Source organism: Dermacentor silvarum, chromosome 4 (genome assembly GCF_013339745.2).
Source record: "Dermacentor silvarum isolate Dsil-2018 chromosome 4, BIME_Dsil_1.4, whole genome shotgun sequence".
In the NCBI taxonomy this organism is placed as follows: domain Eukaryota; kingdom Metazoa; phylum Arthropoda; class Arachnida; order Ixodida; family Ixodidae; genus Dermacentor; species Dermacentor silvarum.
Window position 1 is genome coordinate 173934613 of NC_051157.2, and position 16937 is coordinate 173951549.

The window sequence follows — 16937 nt, forward strand, 5'->3', positions numbered from 1 at the left end:
ACTCTAATAGGCATCGTTGACGTATGATGGAGTGAAAAAAAAAGAGCATGATGTGTTTCCGGGTTAGATTGCCTTCAATTATAAAAACAGCGCATCAGCGCACGGAGAAGACGGACACAACACTTTGTGTCCGTCTGCTCCATCAGTTGTTCCGTTTGATCGTTCACTGCTTATTTAAAAAAAGCAGAAAAAAAGCTGAAACCTTCTATTCTGACAGAAAGTAGGCTGCATGGTGCATAGATTGCAAAAATTAACGCAGAAACTCCACTGGGGTTGTGTAAATATGCGTAAGCATTGTGCGACTGGCTCATCTGCACTCAGCGCGGCGTCATTATCAATCTTATCAAACTTGTTCCGACCAGCATAAGCACTTTTAAAGCTTTATCTTTCGTTATAAACCTTATCCGACAAAAGCTGAACTTTATCAACCCTGATCTGTTCTTATCACCTTTATCGGACTCCATCCAACCTTTAACCACCCTTATCGGTCGTTATCAAGCTGCGAGAGTGGATATCCAGCAAAGCTGTTGCAAAAACCACCACTGAAATTACTGAGGAGGGTATGCAATGCTGTATTGATGACTCGAATGATTGTTTTGAGCTTTACCTTTTTTTATTGAAACGTATACTGTTATGTGTGTTGTATGGTTGACTTCAATGAAAGTATGCACCATTCGCTTCACTTTGCGGAGCGCTTGTACGTAGCCTCAGCTTTACGGGGGTATGAGCTATTGCTTACGGCGCTTTTAGCCATTACATTCGTCTTACAGAACGGGCGGACAGGTTTCCTCATGGGGTAGGCATGGTGCTTACGTATTTAATAATATTCATCTCGCATGCTCACAGCAGCAGTGTAGAACAGTGACGCCTCTTATCACATTCAAAATGCGTGGAAGCGCCCTTTAACATCGCCTGACTTGCGAACGCCGTAGTCATAAAATCCGACGTTGTCTAAAATTTAGCCTGCATTCACAATACACCTGATACACTCATATGTTCAGAATCAACGTTTATTGATGTAGATGCAAATGCCCAACGCCGACTGTGTGCCTCGTTTAGGTGACGCAGGTTACTACGACGAAGATGGCCGCTTTTACTACGTCCAGCGGCTGAAAGAGATGATAAAGTGCATGGAGAACCACGTTGCTCCTGCCGAGCTTGAAGAACTGATACTGGAGGAACACCCTGAAGGTGTCGCTGAAGTGGCAGTGGTTGGACTGCCTCATTCCTTCTACGGAGAGGCACCTGCTGCCGCCATTGTGCCCAAGGACAAGTACAAGATTGATGACCCTTCGGCTTTTCAGGAGAGAATAAAGGCTACCGTAGCGGGTATGTTAACTTCAAGACATTCTTTGGCAAGATTTGTGAAAATTTTATATTAATTTAATTGTTGCGGCATATCTTCAGACAAATTCTGTAGCTTGCATGAAGCTGTGTTTGGCCCATTAACTGTCGTAAATATCGTGTGGCTAGTAAAAAAATATACCGCATAAGTATGTGAAATAAAATTGTTGATATTTATTCACATATTGTTATTCTGCAAAAATGTTGTGTACTGCCCTAAAATTTTTTATAAGTGGTGAGTTTCTATCATTAGTGATACCATTCGCAATGAGGATGATCACTAGATTTGTACGATCCTCCAAATTCTTGCTGCAAGAAGTGCTTTTAAGTATTTACTCTCTCATTGTTATTGCCGTTTATTTAATGTAACTGCAGCATAGGTACGCTCGTTCTGCCACATGTGCCACATTAATAGCACATGGAGCTAATTATGGTTGCCACTGTTCTCCCTATCATGAAATCACCACGCTGATGTTGTGATGCCGTCGTGTTGTTGTGCTCACTGCAACATCGCAGTAGCTATCGGAATGCCGCTATCATTGTCATACTCGTGTCATCGTCGCCCTGTAATCTTGTCATCGTTATTTTCATGCTTCCTCTTAGTCATAAACGTACCAGTCTTCCCGCTGATATATACGCGTCGTTGTCCTTCTGTTATAGCGGTCAACATTGTGATGCCATTGACGAGCAGTAATACACGTGTTCATGAAATTATTGTTGTGCGATCGTGTTGTGTCCATGACAAATCCATTGTTGCGGTAATGCCATCACTATTGCATGTAATTCCGCCATTGGCCTGCGCCACCTCTCTGGCCAGGCGGCAAACGATTTCCATCGGCCACAACGTGCTTCGGAACTGGCTGGTACAGCCGAAAAAATGCTTCCATATCAAAACAACAGTAACCCATAGCTAAAGTTCAGCGTTTCGGATTTCAAAAAAGCGCAAAAACGACAAGCCGGAAAGGGGGAGCCGTACTCACAGGTGACATGGATCCCCGTCGCGGGTCATTGCGCGTTTTCACGCTGTCGTCGGTGCAAAGGAGAACAGGGCAAGATCAGTGATGCTAAGCTAGGGTCGTGACTTCCTCGCATTTTTTAGTATCAGCTTTGTACTCAGCTAATGATGGAAATTATTTTTGTCGTATTTGAGATTCAATGTCCAACGCACCCTTAATGTCTCGATAATAACATCACCGCATGGGGTTGTGCCTTTCCTATGACTGCTTCTGGACAACTTTTTTATTTTGTTATGTTACGTATAATCAGGTTTACTGAAGGCGCGCCGATAAAAAACATCAGGGTGATATTGATAAGATGCTCTAAATGATAAGATAGAGGACGAATGGTTGCATCTAAATGTAAATGGGCTGCAGAAAGTATACGCATTTTGAAAAAAAAATCGAATGAATTATATTTATGCTTAGAACGAGCAGGTATTCCGACTGACGTTATTGTTTTACATGAAGTTAATGCAGACACGCCATCGGAAAGCATGTATAACCTCAATGGTTAAAGTAGGTATGCATGGTGCAGGGGAAATAGGAAATGTGGGGGTGCAGTTGTGGTCGTACATGATGACTGCATATTCAATGGGAGCCCCATCACACGACAAGTTGTTTGAACTGGTCAGCGAGTGTCTTCAACAAGCTACCGTAAGACGACGGCGGGGCATAGATAAACGAACCCTTGATCTTAAGCTCTTGAGGCTACGCGCCTGTCGACACCGCGCCTACAGGAGAGTTCAGCGCTCTAAGAGATGCTCCGTTTGGACAGTGTATAATCGCCTAGACGCAGCCATACGGCGGCACACTGAACAACTTCGTCGAAAGAGCTGGGCAGCACTGTGTAGTTTGCTGCATACGGCCAATGGCTTTGGAAGTGTTTGGCGAATACTGAAGGCTCCCCGCACTCCTGAGATCTGCAAGAATCCAACTGCTGCTTTGTGCATAGCGGCTGGCCGGACTGCGGAAGCATTTGCCGACCTTTTCGTACCTCCTATTTCTAGTGACAACGCAAACAGTGACCTTAATTCTCTCACAAGTCAGAACGTATAACGTTCTGCTATGGTCCAGCCTGCGAGATGGATGAAGCTAACTTCACCCTCGAGGAGCTGCATCACGCGCTCAGCATCTCCAAATGTCGCACTGCCCCTGGTGAAGACGGTGTTACGTACCAGGCGTTACGAAACATCAATGAGGCCTTTCATCAAAATGTCTTGGACGCATATAACGAAGTGTGCCTAACGTCTCTGATCACAAATGATTGAAAATTATCTGTGGTGATATCAATCTTAAAGCCCGGCCGCCCTGAAAAACACCTAAAGTACAATCGGCCAATATGGCTAACTTCTAATGTTATGAAGCTGGTGGAACGAATGGTACTGTTTCGTCTATATGGCAGGCTACAAGAGCTGAATTTCTTTTCTGATGTCATGACCGGCTTTCGTCGTCACCGTTCAGCCCTTGATAGCATAGCAGACCTCGTATCATCTCTAGAGTCTGCTCGAGAAAACAAGCACTCTGCATACATGCTCTTCTTTGACATACAGCAAGCTTTCGGTTCGGTTCCCCATAAGGGGATAATTATCGCCTTTATGAGTGCGAAGATTTCGGGTCGACTGCTTCATTTTGTGCATAACTTTCTATCTGAGCGCCACATGTAAGTGCGTGCTGGAGGAGCAACAAGTGATTATCACCCTGTTAAGTTGGGTGTACCGCATGGCAGCGTCTTGTCGCCGCTTCTCTTCAACAGCGTACTTGCTAGACTTCTTAGCCGATTGCCTCAGGAACCTGACTTTCCAATATGCATAGCAATCTATGCTGATGACATTGCAGTGTGGACCAGCGGTCCTTCGCACCACGGTCCACGTCTTCGTGGAATCTTGCAGATAGCTCTGAATGCAACTTCAAAGTATTTGGAGGAAGTTGGTCTGCAGATTTCACCAGCTAAGTCAGCCGCAATTGCGTATCATCCAACGCAACGGGCTCGTCGAAGCATGAGCCGGCTGTACCTCGGAGAGACACCAGTACAATGGGTACACCACCACCGCTACCTGGCCGTAATTATCGATGATACCCTCTCTTGGCGCCCTGTCATTACCTCTGTGCGGTGCAAATCACGGTCGCTGCTCAAGTATGTGGCCGCCTTGACTGCTAGGGGCGCTGGCTGCGACCAGACGATAGCACTAGGTATAATAATCATCTGTCCTTTCTAGCATGATGTATACCTTGTCAGTCTTGAACGTGCCGCCAAATGTGATGTCTCAATTGGAACGGGACCTTGGTGTTGCCCTCTGAGTCATGCTTGGCTTACGTCGTGAGGCGCAATCTGTTCCACTACTCACAGAAGCGCACCAGTTGCCCCTATAAGCTTGCAAGCAGACCAGAGCGCTACACCATATCGAGCGTTTGCACCGAGCATCAGACGGCCAAGCACTGATTAATCGGCTGATTCAACGCCCGTTCTCTCGGATTTGCAAAATGGTGGCATTGTTTGTGGACATTAATCGCAGTTAAGGTGACACTATTTCACTCAGAACTCCGAAGAAGCGCAACATATATTCCTTCCCCATTATCTGTCAATTCCTGAAATACACAAAACGTCTAGCCAGCCTGTTTGGGCACTATTTCTGTTGGCCCAGTCCCACCTATTTGGAAAAGTTGGAGGTTATATTAAAGTATTCACCGGCGCATCTGTACACAGCGACGCTCAGGGCGCTTCTGCAGCTTTCTTCTGCCCTTCGACTAACATCAGACGGGGTTTTAGACTACATCCAGCCTCATCAACAACTGCAGAACTGGCAGCGATTGATGTTTCTCTGAAGTACGTAGACGAATAATTAAACGAATTGAAGTTTGTATTCTTACAGACTCCCGTGCTGCCCTCAGCAGACTTAAACAAGATGCCGATAGCCCAATTCTATCTAGTACCCAATAAACTTCCGGCAAAATTACTTCCAGTTGAGTGTCCCTCATTGCCCACTGGATACCCTCGCACGTGGGCATCCCTGGAAATGAAGAGGCTGATCGCCTCGCTTCAAGTTGTGCCCACCACGAATGTGACTGCCCTGACATTTCGCTCGTCTTCTGATACGCCGACACCTCCTATTCCAGCACCCAGACCGGCGTGTTGCAGACGGATCGTTCCCTCCCCGTGTTCGTAGTCGAGGCTTGCCCCGTCATGCTAGATCACTCTTATATAAGTTACGGGTTGGATCTGTGTTGGTGCGCGAGCGCCTATACCAACAAGGATGTGCGGACAGCCGGTCGTTTTACGCCTTGTGACTCTTGTCTTGTGGCTCTTGGCACTCGAACATCTCGTTTTAAAGTGTCCCGAATTTGCTGCGGAGCGCGCATTGCTAATTAGAGAATATAGACTTATTGGGCTGCAATGTGCGACCCTTGACGATTGCCTATTTCCAGGGGGGTGCGCCAGTGGCGTAGCCAGATATTTGTTCGGGGGGGAGGGGGGCTCAGGTTACAGCGCGGCCTCCTTTTTGTAGACTTTGTCGAGGGATAAAATACATGAATAATAACTGCATTGACATGGCCAATGCCATTGTATATTATATACTGCAAACGAATTATTGAATGCTGGGCAGTGTGAATGCAAGGAAAGTATGCATTCTTTCATAAAAAATATATTCGTATGTACCTAAAATTGTGGCATAAATAACTGATATCAATGCTTCCGCGTTTTTTTTGTCCATTTAATAAGTACACAAAATATCAGGCGAACTTTAGAACTATATCAGTTCAAAACCAGCAACGCAGTGCATGCAGCTGATATGAAAAACGTAAAGGCCATGAAATTAACAAGTTGAGCACAAATATTTTGATGAATCTTTGTCATTCAACAACATTGTTTACATTTTTGTACATATGCAACGGCCAGGGAAAAACCTCAATGATGCGGTCCCTCGTTGCAATGGATTGCGCAGGAGCCGCAGTTACCGGTCGTGTATTGTGTGTAATTGCACCGAAATTAAAGTCGCAACAGTGAGTACATATAAAAAGCAGGAGTTCTTCAAAATATACATTAGAAATGCGAAGATTGAATGGAATACACAAATGCAAAGATACAACTTGATAAAGGGCAAAAAAGTGTCGCCGGAAACAAATTTCACTGCTTGTATACACAAAAGCTCGCAAGAAGATATTTAAATGTACGTATAAGTCGCCAATAAATCTACGTATCTCAGCAAACGTCACTGTATGTAATGCGTCAAACAAGACAAATAACCATGTTGCTCAGTCACAGATAGTAAACTTTACGCTTAGAAAGACATACGATCCAGGCAAGAACTTAACTATGATCGCAGAAATCGTGATATGCATGTACTTTGGCCATGCTGCGGTCGCGACAGCACCATATGGGTAGAATAATAGAGAAAGGTGCATAAATCAGTACGAAAATGTGCATTCTAGCTGCCTGCACAGCGGCAACAATTATTCTGCACCCAAAATCATAGAAGGCTATTGCTTTGCTTCAAAAAAAGAAGTAAAAGCAAGTAGCCAAAAGGAAAGGAAAGGACAAACGAAAGCCACAGATGATGCGGCAAGTTGAACAACCCAATATCCGATTGTGTTTGTTGGAAAACGCTGCGGGGGCCTGGCTTTCAATGAGCAAGGTCAGTCAAAATTGGTAATTGATGTCGTCGCAATTTTCGATATTCGCATGATGATTTTCATCATGATGCTAACTGTTACAATAAATGGTGAAACATTGTGCGGTTTTAAAAGGTAATGAACAGTCATACGTATTCATAATTAGGAGTTTATGGACCTGAAGCAACAGAGCTTTTTACTTGCATTGATTTTCGCTGCTTCGCTATCTAAAGGACAAGGTTCCCTCGGCGGGGAAGTTTAGCGAAGGGCTCAATGACTTCGGACACGTTGATGCCGACGTCTGTGTGGGCGTATAGAAGCACCAGCCTAAGCATGCGTTCCTCAGACAATTGTAGAGCGCAAGTAGTTTTTTAGTAATCTCATGTAGTAAAATATTATCTCTGCGCTGGAAGAGGTGACCATAGAATCTGCAGCAGTTCGTACACTTTTACATAGAAGCTCCAATCGCAATGAAAGAGGGAATCTATTCCGGTGCTAAAACCTAAAAACACTCCTTCTATGTCGTTGGCATCTTCGTTTAGGTACCTTGCTCAAACAGTAAGCTGTTCGATTCCAGCAATATCAGTCGTTTCGTCAGCAAGTACGCAGAAGCAGCCTGCAGCGTTTACTTTTGCATCTAGGCTTTCTTTGATAATTTCACCACAAATTTCTATAGTTTGGTTTTGTACATCTGGGCTTAAATACGAGGCGTTACTGGGACAACTTTTCAAATGGTTCTTCAGATGTGTATCGCACAATAAGCTCGCATGCGAAAAAGCGCTTACATACCAGTATTTCCAGCCGGGGCTTTGCTTTAATCCATAGGAGCACTGTCCCTATGGCCACGGAGAGCCAGATTTTATCGCCCGAAAAAAAAAAGAACAGTCTCTGTAATAGGCTGCTAACGTTTTTTTTTCGTTTTTTTTTCTTATTTTACTTTGCCTGCTTTGGTCCAGCTGATCGATCACATTGGGCGCACTTCCTGAAAATGTTTGGAGAAATTTATCAGCTGCCAGCTGACAGTCACGGCGATATTTAGTATTTTCGTGTATGGAAGATTGTGAGCGCGTGCTTCCATCTTGGCCCAAGTGTATAAGAACATTAAACCCGCAAAGTTCCAGAATTGAAAATCTAAAGCACGCCTTTGGGAATACCAGTGCACCTTTCGCGTTAAAAGTTAATGAAAATTTTATACCCACAAAGTTCGGAATTGAAATCCGTGAGCTTCGTAGATTCCACGGCCGCTGCGAGATGCCGCGACGCGCCCGCTCGCTATCGAAAAGCCCTTGAAAGTTTGTGCTCAGATGGGGCTCCTTGCGTTATGTGACTGCAAGCGCAGGAGCATTACCACGAAATCCAGCCCGATTTCGCAATGTTCGTGCCGAAGTGTCTTTGGGAGCGTGAAAAAGACATTCTAGACAACATACGGAATAATTCCCGGCGCCGGTGGTTGTTTTGGGGTGCGCCGGGAAAAAATTTGGGGGTTGGGGGAGGAGGCTGAAGCCCCATCAGCCCCCCTCCCCCCCCCCCCCCCCTGGCTACGCCCCTGGGGTGCGCTGCTCGACCCATCGAGGCTCATCGAGCCCTGCTAACTTTTCTGAAGGACACTGACTTGTCTTCCCGTTTATAGACATTATTTGTATTTTGTTTTGTTCTGCATGTGTCTCCGTCATTTCTTTATTTCCTCTTTTCTTTCCTCCTATTTTCATTTCCTCTATTCCCTCCTCCTGAAAGAGTAGGCAGGCGTTGTGCCCTTCTCGGTGGCAGGCGTTTTGCCCTTCTCCCTCACTATTTCCATCGTGTCCTTGTGTGTATACGTGTACAAACCAAATAATAATAATAACAATAATAATAATAATAACCAATTGATTAGTATACAAGTAATATTTAACCATGCATAAGTGGTGGGACTTGCTATTGGTAAACAAGATATGACTGACACGGTATGCGTGATATATAGGCCCCCTAATATGAAAGCCAATGTTTTTCAAGACGAGCTACGCATATTTTTTTCGTTAACACATGAATGAAGCATGGCCAGTTTTATTTGGAGACATTGCCATAGACATAATGAATTAATCTAGCCCAGTTGTAACGGATTACCTCAATTTATTAGCGAAATTTGGCTTAGAGATTCTAAATAAAGGTTACACCTCATAGGAATATCTTGGTACGGAAATGACCAGAACCTGCATCGATCACATTATCGTTCGCTTTGCAAATTATTCCTATACATCTGGTATCATCAAACAAAATTAGCTGATCAACGCTTTGTGTCCGTTGTGGTTATGATGGAGAAACAGAGTAAAATTAGTGATGATCAAACTTTCACAAAATATGTTGTGTATAGCAATGTAGTAGATAGACATAGTGAAAATTTTGTTGCATGTGCCTGTTACGACTTGATAACATTAGTTTCCCTTGCGCCATTAAACACCATACATCATTGATAACATAAGCTTGTTCAAGGAAAATAACAAACATATTACAAAATATACATCTCCAGTCGAAGAAACTAGCAAATAATAAAATAACAAATACTAAAAATAAATAGATGGCGGAAGAAGTTAATTTGTTATCTGTAAGATGAAACTTGAAAAAAGTGCAAAAAGACAAAGAAGATCTTTCAAATAGAGAAGAATATAAACCATTAAGAGACCATGCAACCTCAAGAAGTCGCGAAAGAAAGAAACGCACCTAATGCGGCAGTTTTATTTGCAAAAGTTATAGCAGAAAAACGTCGGAAACGGCGAACAAAATGATGGGCAGATCAAAGAAGGCGTCTATTGCAGACGCAGTAAATGAATTTTTTCGCGGAGAAAATATCCGCGCCTTATGCGATAAACCCAATAAGGCTTTCACAAGTGCAGCATAGGAACTGAGATGCAGGAACCCTGATAACAGTACCGCGTATCGGCCGGAACATGGTTGCGCGCATTCTGCGTATTTCCCGCCTGATTATGAATCTTACCTATATGTTGTAATGTGCCAGATGAAACAGCACACATCTCCGGGGTTTGATAAATTTCGCTTTAAAGATTTGTTCTACATCTTTATTAAACTAAAGGCAGTTCTTCTCAAGATAGTAAATGGAATATTCGAAACGGGTGACATACCGGATAAACTAAAAGTATCCGTAGTAAGACCACTACATAAGAATGGGAACACCTCAGAGTGCGCCAAGTACAGACCACTAGCAATTTTAACGCGAAAGCGTTAAAGGCCCCGTGTCGCAGAAAATCCGGCGTCGGCGTCGATGTCCGGCGTCGGCGTCGAAAAAAACCATCTCCAACCACCTTGACCGCGCAGGCCATCCGCGTGGCGCAAGGTGTTAGCGAGCGAAGGAGAAAATAATTTCGAACCACCCCGACCACGCAGGCCCTCCACGTGGTGCCGGGTTTTGGTGAACAAAAATTGAATTTCTCACAGTGAAATCCGCCAGAAAAATGGTAAAGTACGACATAACGACAACCTACATACATGGTAGCGTCGGAATGTAATTTGAATGTGCGAGAAAACATAACTCTATTACGAAGAAACTGAAACGAAAATCCTTTTTACAGCATGTCTACTATACCAACACGGTGCGCTCGGGGATTTAAATGCGAAAATGCTGTCCAAATGGCGCTCGCATTCTCGGCAGGTCAAATTAGGATTTCGCCTGCCTAATGCGTTTTGGACACGCGCATGCGTTGCTGCAATAGCAAACAATTAATAAAATAATTAAAATAGTTGCTAGGGCCATCACATTTTAATATAAGACGACATATATTGCCCCTGGAAAAACGTCTTCCCAGCAATGCATTTCTGTTTAAAAGTGAAGCGGAATTTAAGGGGATCGGTGTAAGCTTGGTCTTTGTAGGCTGGCGTTCGCACGTTCTGTGTAGCGGTAAAGCCTACTGAAACAAAAATGCGATGCGAATGGGGCCGGATAACGCTATCGCGTTCCACTCTTAATGGTGAAGCTTAAGCGTCCTCCATTTTATTGCGATAGCAATTATATGGACACTTGAACCGGATTTCTGCCGTCGGCGTCGTCGTCGCCGTCGTCGTCGCCGTCGCCGTGAGGTTCCCTATAGATAAAATCTTCGCCGCGCGCCGTATGCCCGAGAGGAAGCGTGCGGAGACGCGCGCTATCACGGAGAGCGAACGCACTCAATCTCCCACGCGCAAGCAAGGAAGCAGGAAGCCAGCGCCGGAGGGAGCAAGGGGGGGGGGGGGGGGCGCACTTCTCTGCCAACAACCGCACTCGTCGCTCGCTCGCACCGTCTCTTATCTCCACACGGCTCTGACCTTTAAGTGCATTCGCCGCTCAGTTTCCGTTGAAGCGATAGACCGCACGTACCTTCGCCCGCTGCGGCGTATGCTTGCTGCCAGCGTTTTGACAGTCGTTGTCTGCTGTCATTCAGTGTGATCTCTTCGTGTTTGTGCGCGCTCACACCATGCTTGTGCATTCAGTTCGTAATAGTCGGGCCACATTTTCCAACGCACGCTACACACGCAATGCTGCCCGGATCGGCAGTGCAGCGCTACAGGTGTGTCCCTTCGCACGCGCTGCCCGCGGGAAGCGCTTCTCATCAACACCACCGTTTCACACGCGCCTTCTCGTGGTCATCGAGTCTCTCTTCATGTCGGTCTACTTACGCCGCAGCACACCTGCTTACTTAATCAGCTCATGTTTACTACAATTCATATTGCTACCAAAGCCGCTCACCTTACTTCGGATGACATTGCTGTGTTGCTATCGCATTCATTGCTTCGCCCTTAGGGCGAAACTGTGACATTTTTTTTTATCTTAGTAGATATAATGGAAAAATCTTTGCGTCTACCATCCATCTGCAACACGTTTTGTTAAATTATATAGCAAAGTTGGGATTCTAAAAGAACAACAACTCGGCTACTCTACTTGAAGAACTTGTGGATTTTATCACCAATGTGTTAGAACATAACCACGTAGTACTGCCACTATTCTAAGACCTGATCAAAGCATTTGATATAATAGACTACAATATGTTGTTGTAAAAGTTAAACTGTTTGGGCTTTCGAAATTATTTTTGCGAATTTATGCATAGTTATTTTTAAGAAATACTACAGGGTGGAAGTCTTGGTGACGTTTATGGCAACTTTAAGCCAACAGAGTGGCGTACCACAGGGCAGTATCCTCGGACCGTTGCTTTTAAATATGTGTTTAGCTCATCTGAGTCCATTAAAAACTAGTTCGAAGCTGTTTCGATATGCAGACGATAAAGCATTTGTCCTAGAGGTATGTGAACATAAAGTAGAGAATCAAACCTTTCAGCAGCCAATTAGCGTTGCATTCAGAATATGCAATTATTTCAAACCTTAAAAAGAAGCTATTACCCTTCAGAAACCCGCATAAGAACACTTCTCTTCCACGGCCTTTATATCTGCACGGTGCGCCCTGTTCACCGTGTAAACGCCTGGTTTTAAGGTACGAACCAGTCGTTAAACACCTGGGTGTTTTTTTACCAGGACCTTACATGGATTTAACATGTTACTTTTATTATTGCGATAACAATTATATGGACACTCCAAGCGCATTCCTGCCACCGTCGTTGTCGTTTCCGTGAGGTTCCGTATAAAGTCCAACGGCGATAAACTCGTCGTCGCTCGCCGTATGCTGTATGTGCGAGTCGCGCACTTTCACGGAGAACGAACGCACGGCGAACAGCAAACACGACGTATCCGGTCATGCGAAAGGCCGTGGGGGGATGGGAGGGAGGAAAGGGAGGCGACGTTTAGCTGCGGCACTAAATGCGTGTCTTGCGACGGGGCGCAAGGGCAACTGGCGACTGAATCTCCCGCGCAAAAGAAGGAAAGCGGGAAGGCAGCGCTGGAGGGAAGTTGCGCGTCGTCTACTCTGCCAGGAACTGCGTACTTTTACTTTGCGCGGCTGAGGGGTGTCGCGCGCACCCTATCTTGAAAGCGATCTCCACACGGCTCTGACTTTTGTATGCGCTGTGCTTTCGCCGCTCAGTTTCCGTTGAAGCGATAGACCACACGAACCTTCGGTGACTGCTCCTGCCACGCCCCTTTACAGTCCCGTCACATCTACATATCAGAAACCACCACTTCACTGCGAAAACTGGTATGGCGCTCTTTGGCCATACCTGGCCCTTGCGCCACTAAACCACAGACATTCATTCATTCATTCTGTCGCGCTTGCTCACGCCAGTGTTTTGACAGTGCTTGTCTGCGGTCATCGAGTGTGATCTATTCATGTTTGTTTGAGCGCGCTGACACCATGCTTGTTAATTAAGTTAGTAAGCGAATACGTCAAAGTTCATCCAGCCCATAAAACTACTATACACATACATACTACACATGCTCCACATACTCTACTAGTAAATTTGCTATCACAATTGATGCTTCGCCTTTCGGGCGAAACTGCAACTTTTTTTTTTCTAAAAGCATAAGGGCTGCTGCTGCAATCATGCATAACTTGCGAGGAAAGCCCGCCTGAATTTGAGTATAATCGTATGCAAAGCTTTATTCGAATCTGTAATAATGTATGCAATGGCATTATATCGCACATGCTCACACTATAAGAGCCAAGCTTTGAATAAAACAATTTAAGGAATTGTAAATGCAATAACTTACCGGACTCCTTTGCAATGAGGTGACAGAAGAAAAACATGCGTTCTTCTTGGTGTACTACGAACAGAACAATTTTTTATTTTGTTGTGCTTACACCTTATTATTTCTCTAATGATTTTAAGATACCTGTTCGCAAAAATGTAACATTACGTACTATAGAGCGCTTCGTTACAGCGCATTGTCATACTAATTATGGCAGCAAGAGATGCGAGTTCCAAGTTTTTTTTAATCGAACGGCTCCCCTGCTCGGAATGAGCTCGAAAAGAAAGATTCATCAAAAAAATTTTAAATGGTGTGTGACTGTAGGGGCCGATATAACATGTAATATATAAGCCCTTTAATGTACTGCAACACCTTGACATCAAATGCACTCTATTTGCGTGCTTTTTTCAATTTTGTTCTTTGATAACACGTAATCGATTTCTGTATATAAGTTTAGGCTTTTTTCAGAGGCTGTAAGGCACACCTGGAATCTAATTTGTTTTTAAACTGTCGTGCAGAAGATTTTTAATTCAGAAAATAATATGTAGCATGGGATGATTCTAGCATTAACTCTGTGGCACATGCTTTGTTATACATATTGGTTAGTCGACAAGCGCAATGTACTTGGATCAATAATTGAATGCTGTCTTCAATAAATTTATGTCTGGAAACAAAAACTGAGTTCAATTGAATTGCTGCACCTAAAAAATAAAAAAATGAGCGTATTGCTTCCTGAAAACCAGGATCAGTAGCCATCAGGAATATTATTTAACCAAGTATTAATCGGAAACAAAGAACGGTAAACTCAGTGAGATAAAGAATTCCTGCACGGAAGACAGTGAACATTTTGTGAATAAAAAAAAAACTATGCGGAGGTTTTCAAAACCACATACCGAAAACACCTGAACCTTACATAATACTTGTATACACTAACTTCTGGACAATCACATCTGTGCTGCAGTCGTGACAACTGCAGATACTTTTATTTGCGGAAGAAAACATTTGCTACTGTTTATGTCAGCGTACTATAAAAATAATTCGATAGCATTGCATCGTCTTATAGTAGCGCTGCTCACCTCAAGGAAAGACGTGAATACTAAAAATAAGTATATTTGCCTTAGGCACGGTGTCCAAAATCATGAATTATAGAGAAGACTTTATGATTCAACGAAGAAGCAGACACTCTTTTTCTGACTGGTGATCGGGCATGCCTGTTGTGCGGCCTACAACCCCTGATGCCCATAAACATTTGGTGTGATTAGATATCAAGAGTGCAGCTGATGTTTCTTATTTATATATTCACTGATTGCAAGACAGTGAGCACAAGTAAAATTTAAATTTTGTTGTAATTTTGCAGGAAACATGGCCGCTCACAAGCATCTGTATGGTGGTGTCTTCCTGCTCGACTCCTTGCCCAAGACTGATATTGGAAAAGTGAACAGAAAAGCTCTTGTTCGGCAGTTGGCTGCGAGTGCACCTTTGTAGACTGCAAACAATAAACGCGTGCTGCAGGAAGCCAAAAGAAGCCTGCGTGTTACGTGCTTTGCGCACGCAGAATATCTGTAGCACCAGAATTGCCTTGCTTGTCTAATATAGTTTTAAAACTTTTGTTTCATCTTCACTGGCTGGAAAAGCGCCACATTTACGTTAGCAACGTGATCTGTTGGTCCGGAAGAGTGGATGACAAAAATGAAATAGAATCGTGTGGAACTGAAAGGAGAGCTCCATTTATTGGACGAATAGTGGTTTATAATATAGCACAACATTTATAAAAAATGCAAAAAATGATTGTAACTTTTCGTATTTTTTCATTATTATTTTTATAATATTTTTGGGCGCTTCAAGTTTCTTTTCCAGATATATACACGTATGTATATATATTGTACTTTAAAATAAGGAGAAGTGGGGCTGTGGCTAAAAGAGGGAGAACGACGACGAGAGTGATAAAACCTCGGTGGTCCAATTCTTCCTGCATCAGCTTGCATAACCGCGGCTAGGTTCAGGAGACGGGCAGTCATGCAAGACTCCTGGAACCTGCCATTAACAAATCTAACTGATTATCGACACCTCCTATTTCCTTGGAACAGAAAATTCTGCCACAATTGAAAACTTGAAGTCCTCTTTACCAAATTCAGATGTCGCATTCCTACATTAAACGTTTATCTGCATCGATCTGGTCTGACGCCCTCCTCCTTGTGCTCATACTGTGGTGAAGACGAAACAATAGAACACTTCTTCCTGTCATGCCGCCGTTTTTCCTCATTAAGAAAACATGCTTTAGGAAGAAACATTTAACAGTGCTGGATTAAATAATACGATACACAATATTATATCTTTTGGTGCCTCTTCTCTCGGACATTGTCATAGCAATGTTGGTGCAGCTGTTGTGGGGTATATAATTGAATCAGGATGATTTCCTTGTTAATTTTTTTAATTTTATATGAATAAAATCCTTTTGTCATTCAAAAATTTTCACAAGTGATCCTTATTAGACTCCGATAATTGTTTTCCTTCAATCACCCGATTCTTGGCCAATCCCCCATAGTGGGTACGAGCCACTTTTGAAGGCAAGCAAGCAAGCAGGCAAGTAAGTAAAAGCTTCTCTCGGTGCTCGATCGGCTGTGTTACCTCTCGCTGCTCTACCGTGCTCGTCGCGAACGCTTACTTGCAAAGTGCTTCGCGACATTTGGTGGAAGGTGCTGGGCCTTTTGCAAAACTGGAACTCCGAAGCCGGACGATCCCTGTCACATCTCCCATGCCTGAGGAGACTAGTCCTCCCACTCCACCCCAGGCACCGCCTCCGGTCGTCTGTCCTGGCGCGCCACGCCAACGGAATCCTCCCATATTCAATGGCACTGACGATCATGACGTTGTGAGGGCTGGGCGTGATGGCTGAGGCGTAAAGGCTGAGGCGAGAATAATAGGGTACGAACTATTTATTAGAACATAGTGGCACGCGCCAAAAACCGTGACCGTCCGTGGCGGCGATCGTAGCGAATGGGAGAGAGAGCCCTGCCTCGCTTGGGCTTGGCGTTGAGTCGGCGTAACAGCGCTGTAGGTGGCGCTAGTGATGAGATAGGCGGCACATGCGGGCGCTCACATCCCACCCCAGTCTGACTGACCACGTCTCGTGGTCAATTGCTTCTGCACACTGTCACACGCACGATACCACACACACACACATGCACGGAAACGCTGCAACTTCACTCGAGCACAAAGTCGTCGAGGTGGCTCGGTAGACAGCGAGTGCGTTGGGGCCGTTGAGGCTGTTGCTGCTCTGTAGAGGCGACAACATTTGCTGCTGAGGCAGGCGTGGTCTCTGCATTGACGACGGGCTGTTGTTCGATCACTGGAGAAACTGGGGGCACGTAGGGCTTGAGCTGGGAC

At 44.5% G+C, this 16937-nt stretch overlaps 1 protein-coding gene across 2 annotated transcripts in view; it reads left to right on the plus strand.

Annotated features, from left to right (window-relative positions):
* LOC119449051 (uncharacterized) overlaps window positions 1–15292 on the plus strand; it is a 118453-nt gene extending 103161 nt beyond the window's left edge. For both annotated transcript variants that reach the window (XM_049666216.1, XM_049666217.1), the window contains 2 exons: window positions 1060–1329; window positions 14908–15292. In XM_049666216.1, coding sequence (XP_049522173.1) covers window positions 1060–1329; window positions 14908–15035 — 398 coding nt within the window. In that variant the 3' untranslated portion in view covers window positions 15036–15292. The remainder of the gene's footprint in view (window positions 1–1059; window positions 1330–14907) is intronic.
* The last annotated feature ends 1645 nt before the right edge of the window (window positions 15293–16937 follow it).